This window comes from Lentinus tigrinus (assembly GCF_003813185.1).
Source record: "Lentinus tigrinus ALCF2SS1-7 unplaced genomic scaffold L226scaffold_91, whole genome shotgun sequence".
Classification (NCBI taxonomy): domain Eukaryota; kingdom Fungi; phylum Basidiomycota; class Agaricomycetes; order Polyporales; family Polyporaceae; genus Lentinus; species Lentinus tigrinus.
Window position 1 is genome coordinate 22,174 of NW_027138000.1, and position 7,637 is coordinate 29,810.

Sequence of the window (7,637 nt, forward strand, 5' to 3'; positions counted from 1 at the left end):
TTTTCCATGACTTTTCCCCGGCCAAAAACCTGTCAATGCCCGCCGTGACCGTAGACGTGGACGCGGTCAGGTGATAAGCATATGCCTTGGGCGCTTGTTGTTTTCAGAGGACGACCACCATCATCTACCTCCCCCTGCTCCTCCTCCGTCGCCGCCGTGTCCGACATGAGTTGGAAAGCTTGTGCTGTGCTTGTTCTCTACGCTGTCTTAGGCGACCCTCTCGCAGATGTGCTCCAGACCGACTTTACCCGCCATGTTGCACTCGCTGTTCTTGGCTCCGTCTTGTCGTTTCGTGCTGGAGTCCCAGGTTTAATCGCCAAACACGCTCGTTCATGGATCCCGCTGGCTCTGGGATGCACGGTGCGGGTGATAGGATGGGTTTCTGCGACGGTATGTGATTCTTCAGATCTCGGTGTGCGTTGTACACCTGACATATTCCGGATCAGGGCGTGTCGACGACCACAGCGATCCGCGACTTCTTATCCGGTGCTATACGCTACACTGCAGAAGCCGCAAAGCTGGCAGCACTTGTGACCTCGGACTGTTGGCTCGCTCTCTGGAGATTTGCACACGCTTTCGTGACCGACGCTGGGACTACGCGGGAACTCTTGGTCGTGGATTACATGCACAAGGTTGCGTGGGTCATATGGGATAGCGCATTATGTCGGAAGTCGTTGGTCTCCAATAGGTGAGTACTATTGCCACTACCTCCGAGGCGTATGCTTAGACTCGGGGCCTCACCGACGCAGCAGGAGGAACCGTGCTCGATTTCCTTCTCCCTTACAAGAGCATTGTCCCTGCTGTATGGTAGCCAGAACTTCCGGACCGACCACGCAAGCATCATCAGGGCTCTTCCCGTCTTCCACATTACCCCTGAACCGTATACATATCTCAGGTCCCCTACCCCTCGACCCGGTACTTCCTACAAGCCTTGTTCTCCACATATCCTCGGACTCCGATCTGCTCTCTGCATACGCGAACGCATACAACCCAGTCTCAAGCCTCTCCATCATCGAGATCGTAAATCAGATGCCAGTGCAGCTCACAGTTCTCGTCGGCGGCTCAGTACACTCTGTGGTCCTCAAGGCAGATCTAGTTTACTCGGGCAACACAAAGCAACAGCTAGTTCTTCCGAGCTTGGACGTGTCCGCACTGTGTACGTCATCCGTGGACGGCAGGGACGAGATCACGACGGCAGACAGCGACACAACACTCTGTGACCTATTCCTCGATTGTTATGAACAGCTTCACGCTTCGGGCAACATTGTTGACGAACTCGGAGTCTCCGCTGATGAAAGTAGAAGATCAACCCGTCCTCTCGACAAGCTCCACACCTTGATGTACGTCAAATCGCGAGTCGCATCTCAACGTGAGGGGCAGAGACAGCACTCCCTCGCGATACCGACCTCGGAGCCTCTGGATCGGCCACCGAAGTGTCTCCAGCCAGCTGATAGACCATGGGTACGACTGATCGAGGCGGCTCTTCCTCAGGTACATCTCGTTTATCCGATCTTCCTGGTCGGAATATACTCAAGTCCATTGGATGTACGCAGCTTCGTGAGCGCGCGGCGACTGCTCCCTTCCTGTTCTTGCAGACCAGACTAGCGACCACTCCATCGCCATCCTCGCAAGCGAGCGCGCCCTGTATTCAGGAAAATTCTCGCGAGGTGACGACCGCTCCATCATCGTCCGAGCAGGCAACGAACACTGTGACGGACAAGCCTCGTAAGAAGCGCAGGGGAGGAAAGCGACTCCCTATGCCCATACGTCGGCAGAGGAAGCGCGAGCTCTTGGAAAGGGAGCGACTCGCGGCGGAGGCTGCTGCATCGAAGTAGGTCTCGCGAGTCGCGAGTCGCGTACGACCGCAAGGCTTGTGTGCTGCCCAACCGTTCAGTACTCAGGATCCCGTTCGATCATGTTCTGAGGCTCATCTGTGCATCACTATCCTCTCACCGTTGTATCACTCAGGCTATCCTCCCCACTGTTGCATCGCTATCCCACACGCTCCCGCACGGATGTATCATCTGTACTATGTAGTCCCCTTCCTGTATCGTTATGTTTTACTTCACTCTCTTGAGCAGGCTGGTCGAATGAAGCTCACGTTTCCTGAGTTGCAGCATGAGAAGTTGGAAGCGTCGGCATCATACTCGGGCGTGGTTCTGTCAACGGCGCAGGGTAGGCAATCGTAATACCTCGAACGTTCGGTGTATGGTCAGTCACGGACGATTCTGATCAAGCATAGCGTGTTCGACGTGCTCCATAGAGAACATGTTAGAATTGACATTGAAGATGTATGCTACGAGGTCGGAGTAAGCCTGCCCGCACTGTCCGGGACCTGCATAGACCCGCATGCGGCCTCGGCCGCACGAGCCTCCAACCGTACACTCGTATACTGTGTGACAACGTTCAGAGCGCTCCAGGGTTCCTCAGCGCAAACGAGGGTCATGGTGAAGTGCAAGCGCATGGCAATCTCGTTCTCGTACCGATAGCTCCTGGCATACTCTCGGCCATTCGATCCCATGGTAGTAAGTAGTCAGACAAGTACCTTCGAGTTGACTTTGGATGAGTAAGGAGGACCCGGGCGGAGAGATGAACGAGGGCACGCCAGACGGAGATGGACGGAGATAAGAAGACGACCTAGATTAGGAGAAAAGTCCAGGAGGGGGCGAGTCCGAAGGATATCGGCATGCGTGGAAGGGGACGGGATCGACGTAGATCGTACATTGCAGACGGCCAGTTCCGAGGACAGCGGCAATGACATGGACTGCATCGGAGTGCCGAGGACATCCTTCCCTGCCAGGTTATTTTAAACGGTATGTTGGCCAGCCATCCGCTCTAGGGCGCGGAGAGTCGGTCGGGAATGATCGCGTACCGTCTGGCCCGACTGTATTGAGAAGCGGTGTCTCGGCACTACGAGATCACTACGAGATCAAGAGAGTGTAGAGAGACATCGGTCAGGGGATGTTGGGTGCAGGTAGGTTGGATACTCAACTTGGGCCGGACAGAGCATGGTCAGGCATGCAAATGTTGCAGTCGGCGACATCTCCGCTCCGAAGTCATGGTATGTGCATGACAAGATAGTGAAAGGGAGGCGGTTAGCGAGGGTGAGGTGAGATCTCGAAGGGCAGATACAAGCTGTATGAAGTGTGTAATGGGCTGGTCAGTGTCCTACTTGTGCCCAATCCAGACTGAAAAATGACGACGTGCCAACATACCTTTGCCAACCAGCTTAGCTCCATTAGAGATATACTTAGATAGTGCAGCGGTGACACTTGCAGCGCCTTAGACGAGAGCGGCACTCGAGGGATAGAGCTTGTTGAAGGCATGGATGCAACGAAGAGTCGTCGCTGTGTCAGGAAAAGTGGAATAGGGGATAGCGATATGCAACCGGTGTTACACGATGGAGCACGGACTTACCCGCCCCCGTATTCTCCGCTGTATTCGACCTTTCCAACAGCCGCAACAGAGATCCTTCGATCCTCCAATTTGTTCGTTATGGACCGTGACGTCCTGCCGTGTAGATACCTGACGTAGTCCGTACTGGCGTCTCTCCAGCATCCATAGGATAGTCTATGAGGCTTCTCCTATCATTGTTCTGTGGTCAATGTGATTATAGAGTCTCAAAACACCTAAAGCTCTCACCTTGGTTTTCGGGTTATCGGGAACTCGACCCGACTCTGTTCACCCTCCTCGCTGTACCTGTACATCACGATCCTGCGGGTCGTGCCAACACTAAGTGACAGTCATAGAATGAGCTGCTTGGAGTAATCTCTCAGCGCTGTTGAAATAAGACAGCGTCGGCGGCCTGGTAAATGTCGAGGGGCGGAAGAGTACCGTTTTCAATTTGACTCTGGGCTCAGGCACGTGGGAATTAACCGTCAGCGTCTCCCGAGGCGCCAGCCGCAGCTCGACTCTTGCACATCGACCATCGTCAGCAGTCTCCTGCAGCACTCCTCCGGCTCATCGTATAATGGAGAAAAGCCATGGTTAGATTTTTGTCTTGAATTTGTGGATCAACAAGATGCTCATATTATCTGACAGGTACGCAACTTCAGGTGTCCTTTGATCCTGCGCTGTTGAAGACCTCATCAGCGGGACATCGGGCGGATCGCCCGCCATGTTCTCGTGCCCGTCTGGGCCCCCCATGTAACAGATTCCGAGGGTGCAACGAATGCATACCCCAGACCACCTACATTTGACATGGTTCGTGCTATCCAGACAGACCTGTGGATACAGGGGTGCAAACCTCGCGAATTCTCGTAAGTATGACGGTCGGTGTTGACTGAGCTTGCTGATATATGTCCATGATGCGCTGATCGGTATCTCACTTTATATGAACTGTTTTGAGGGCGCAGGGCTCGAGAGCGTCTCGCAGTGGGAAATCCCTCCTGAGTCGACCGGTCGATGCTCACGTCTGTACGCGGCACAGTTCTGTAGCTTTGACACAAGGTTCGTCCGTACTACATCCGTTAGAACAATGCGTCTCGGACGCTTGAACTCCAGATACTGATAAATTCATTGCTGCCCGCTATGGCATACGATTGGCATTCAATAGCATTCCTCTCTCATCGTAAGTAACGCAGCATGTCACTGGGATTTGCATCTTCCGCTCGCTGTTCAGCGCTCTGACATTCAGGACCTTTTCTTCACATTCCCAGGAACGAACCGATCATTATCAATGGACAGAACGCTATGTCTACTGGCATCAGTTGGACTGCTATTCCTTGACGGTTGTTCCCGGCTGACCTTTTCCACTTCAGCATCCTTTCAACCGCTGACAGCTTCGCGGTTGTGCCAACGTCGACCCTGATGTACTTACTCTACTAACTACAAGGTCACTCCTACCAGTAGGCGTCCCAGATTATTCGATATCACTTCCGAATGCTGACCGTACTTTTTAGCAGACACGTGGGCCGTAGAGGGCGGGGAATGACTGGTCGTAACCCTCAGGTCTACCCGACGACTTCTAAGCTCCATCGCTGGTTCTTCGGCGGTCACTCTAATCATAACAGATCTTCTGAAATGCACCCGCTCGACGCTCCATAGTACAGGACTCCCCCAGGTACGACCGTACCTAGTCGTTCACGTTCGAGCTAGGCCTGGGACGCTGCTCAATGATGAACGTTGGACGTTGCTGCCGTACGAAGCCGCTGTCAACCATTCAGTACGCTGTGCATGTGGTCGGTCACCGCATGTAATAGGCCACCCTCGTCGGCCGCAACTGCACTATATAAACCACTCTGTAGGACGCCAACCTCTCCAGGCCAAATACCTCAGACATCAGTTCACAGCACATCCCACTGCACACCATGCTCTTCAGTCTCACAACCCTCGCCCTCGCCCTCCTCGGCACCGTCCAAGCGACACCGGTTGCACCGGCTACCTCCATCACCCCTCTCGTTGACCTCGTCAGCGCTGACGAGAAGATCCCCGTCCTCGACCTCACCAAGGACAGCGTCAGCGCGCACCCGAACGCCACGCTCGGGACCATGCCGGGCAAGACTGGCGGGGCCGACCAGATCTACCCCGCGTCGCTCTTCTTCTGCCGCTCGACCGGCTGCGGCAGCTGCACGGGCTACGATCTCAGCATCCAACCCCACGATGTTTGCCTCACCCCGGGCTTCAACTTCGTCTCGATGTTCATCAGCCAGCCGAGCAATGAAGGCCTGCCGTTCGCGATCTACACTGGTCCGTCCGGCTGCGCGTCGTTCGCCCAGGTCCCGGTGGTGAACACGTGTTACAACGCCGTCAACTACATCGGCTGGGACTTCGAGCTGATCCCTTAAAAGCCGCTCAGGCGGACCTCCTAGGTACGTCTCCGAGTCGTTCCCACGCACTGAAGTGTATGTTGGCGTACGCGATATTGATTCGTTACTGATGTCCTTGGCAGGTTGTACGAGTAACGGTTGACGAAGCCCCCAGGCACGGTTCGGGCACAGCATAAGAATTTCTCGTTGTGATTTGTATGCTTTTAGGAAAAGAAAATCAGATCGAAATGTATCGCGTTCGTCCATGTCTAGCAACACTTGCCGAACTATTTTTGAGCAGTGCTTGCAAACAGAACCTCTTCGACAAGGTCGTCACCTACTTCGAGGCTTATCGACATGGTCAGATCGTCAAGTACAAGTAGTGGGACATTGTTATTCTGCCGCTCGATATTTCCGTGAAATGTGTGATTCAGAACAGATATGGATGAAGGGATCCCGGGGCATTGGAGACCTCTCGAAGGTGGGCACCGCCACAGACCACGTGGGTTGCACGAGGTCTAGCCGGCGTCGGCGTCGATTTTAACTTGAACCTCAGCCACGCGTTTAACCTCGATGATATGCGGAACGTCGCACGACAGCATGTCATGTACGTTAGTACAGTGCATTTAGTATCCTCTCGCTGTGCAATAACACAGTTTGGCTAGCTCTCTTACTAGTTCATTGAACTGCGCTCGGACAAGCAGCGCTCCAACAAGCACCATTTATTTCTTATTGCAAACGAGTCGGCCGTGCGAACACCCGGGGCTCTTTATTTCACAGTACGTTCGGTGCATCATCCGTTCTGGTGGCGATGAATAGGCGGACGTTGAACCTCGCTTGACAGCCAGCGCTGCTCGACTCTAGCTCCCGGTGAGTCAAGACGCTTCATTCTGCTATAGTACACTCACCGCCTTAACCCCATGTTTCAGCCCCGTGCTCACCGCGACGATCAGGCTCAAGCATTGCGGGTCGAGGCGCGGTGTAATTCCGAATTACTGCATCTTTTCCAGAATAGAGCGCTTTGTCTCAGGCCCAGGAACGGGTCAGCAGTCCCGGCGGATGCAGCGCAGAGTGCGCAGGCTGGGCATGCGAGACCGTCGATCAAGCGCTACTGTGGACATATTTCTCGGCGGCTAGACCTCACCAAGCCCCCGACAGTGGTGGGACGCCGAGCAAACCACTAGGACGCACAGCCCAACACGGTATGTCCGCATACCGTATGAGCGATACGAGCAATAAGGTCAGTAACTGCAATACTCCGTCGCCTGGAATGGCGGCATTGCAGACGAACGGACCCTCCACACGATCTGGATGGCTCCCACCGAGACACAGGCCTAAGCAGGGCCTCGCAATGCAATCCTCTGTAGTAAGGACCCAAGTCGGAGCAAAATTCCACGAGTACGCGCTCTATGCGCGGTCGACTAGTCCAGGTATATTTCTTTTTGGTCCTCTGCTCTCCAGCTGATACTGTCAGCGCTGACCTCAATACAGTCTCTTGCCCTTGCAAATATTGTAGTGGTTTGAACTCGCCGCTCGTATAGTCAACTGCTCATAGCATACGCGCCCTCGCGGTGACGGTATGTAATGCACGAGCGGTGCCCAACGGTATAAAAGCCATGGTACATCCTCGACACTTCTCTAGGCTCAACACCTACACCTCAGACAAACCGCCTACAGTCTAACACCGCTCCACACGATGCTCTTCGCACTCACCACCCTTGCCCTCGCCCTCGTCGGCACCGTCCACGCGAACCCCGTCGCTCGCAGCACCCTCACGGCCAGCGTGGACTCTGTGAGCGCGTCCAAGGACATCCCCGTCGTCAGCCTCGACCTCGGCAGCGTCTCCCCGCACGGGAACGTCACTGTGGGCACGGCGGGCGTGCACACCAG

General features: G+C 54.7%; 6 protein-coding genes across 6 annotated transcripts; 3 read left to right on the forward strand and 3 right to left on the reverse strand.

The window, feature by feature from the left end:
- Nucleotides 1-165: 165 nt before the first annotated feature.
- On the forward strand, nucleotides 166-2,061 carry L226DRAFT_564158 (uncharacterized protein; the record flags this gene model as incomplete). The annotated part of the gene is made up of 4 exons (XM_067683618.1): nucleotides 166-390; nucleotides 447-688; nucleotides 816-1,461; nucleotides 1,554-2,061. The coding sequence occupies 4 exons, from the start codon at nucleotides 166-168 to the stop codon at nucleotides 1,833-1,835; spliced, it is 1,395 nt and encodes a 464-aa protein (XP_067528391.1). The 3' UTR covers nucleotides 1,836-2,061.
- Nucleotides 2,062-2,337: 276 nt separating this feature from the next.
- On the reverse strand, nucleotides 2,338-2,855 carry L226DRAFT_401169 (uncharacterized protein). The gene is made up of 2 exons (XM_067674569.1): nucleotides 2,723-2,855; nucleotides 2,338-2,637 (listed from the first exon to the last, which is right to left on the reverse strand). The coding sequence occupies exons 1-2, from the start codon at nucleotides 2,768-2,770 to the stop codon at nucleotides 2,443-2,445; spliced, it is 243 nt and encodes an 80-aa protein (XP_067528392.1). The 5' UTR covers nucleotides 2,771-2,855; the 3' UTR covers nucleotides 2,338-2,442.
- Nucleotides 2,856-2,977: 122 nt separating this feature from the next.
- On the reverse strand, nucleotides 2,978-3,500 carry L226DRAFT_401185 (uncharacterized protein). Its single transcript, XM_067674570.1, has 2 exons — nucleotides 3,216-3,500; nucleotides 2,978-3,135 (listed from the first exon to the last, which is right to left on the reverse strand). The coding sequence occupies exons 1-2, from the start codon at nucleotides 3,324-3,326 to the stop codon at nucleotides 3,013-3,015; spliced, it is 234 nt and encodes a 77-aa protein (XP_067528393.1). The 5' UTR covers nucleotides 3,327-3,500; the 3' UTR covers nucleotides 2,978-3,012.
- Nucleotides 3,262-3,803, reverse strand: L226DRAFT_541177 (uncharacterized protein). The gene is made up of 2 exons (XM_067682025.1): nucleotides 3,643-3,803; nucleotides 3,262-3,584 (listed from the first exon to the last, which is right to left on the reverse strand). The coding sequence occupies exons 1-2, from the start codon at nucleotides 3,705-3,707 to the stop codon at nucleotides 3,494-3,496; spliced, it is 156 nt and encodes a 51-aa protein (XP_067528394.1). The 5' UTR covers nucleotides 3,708-3,803; the 3' UTR covers nucleotides 3,262-3,493.
- Nucleotides 3,804-5,309: 1,506 nt separating this feature from the next.
- L226DRAFT_474357 (uncharacterized protein) lies at nucleotides 5,310-5,786 on the forward strand (the record flags this gene model as incomplete). The annotated part of the gene is made up of 1 exon (XM_067676577.1): nucleotides 5,310-5,786. One exon carries the CDS (start codon nucleotides 5,310-5,312, stop codon nucleotides 5,784-5,786), a length of 477 nt encoding a protein of 158 aa, XP_067528395.1.
- A 1,657-nt stretch (nucleotides 5,787-7,443) lies between these two features.
- Nucleotides 7,444-7,626, forward strand: L226DRAFT_576934 (uncharacterized protein; the record flags this gene model as incomplete). The annotated part of the gene is made up of 1 exon (XM_067685472.1): nucleotides 7,444-7,626. A coding segment is annotated over one exon (183 nt), but the record flags the coding sequence as incomplete, so codon positions are not given.
- Between the last annotated feature and the right edge of the window lie 11 nt (nucleotides 7,627-7,637).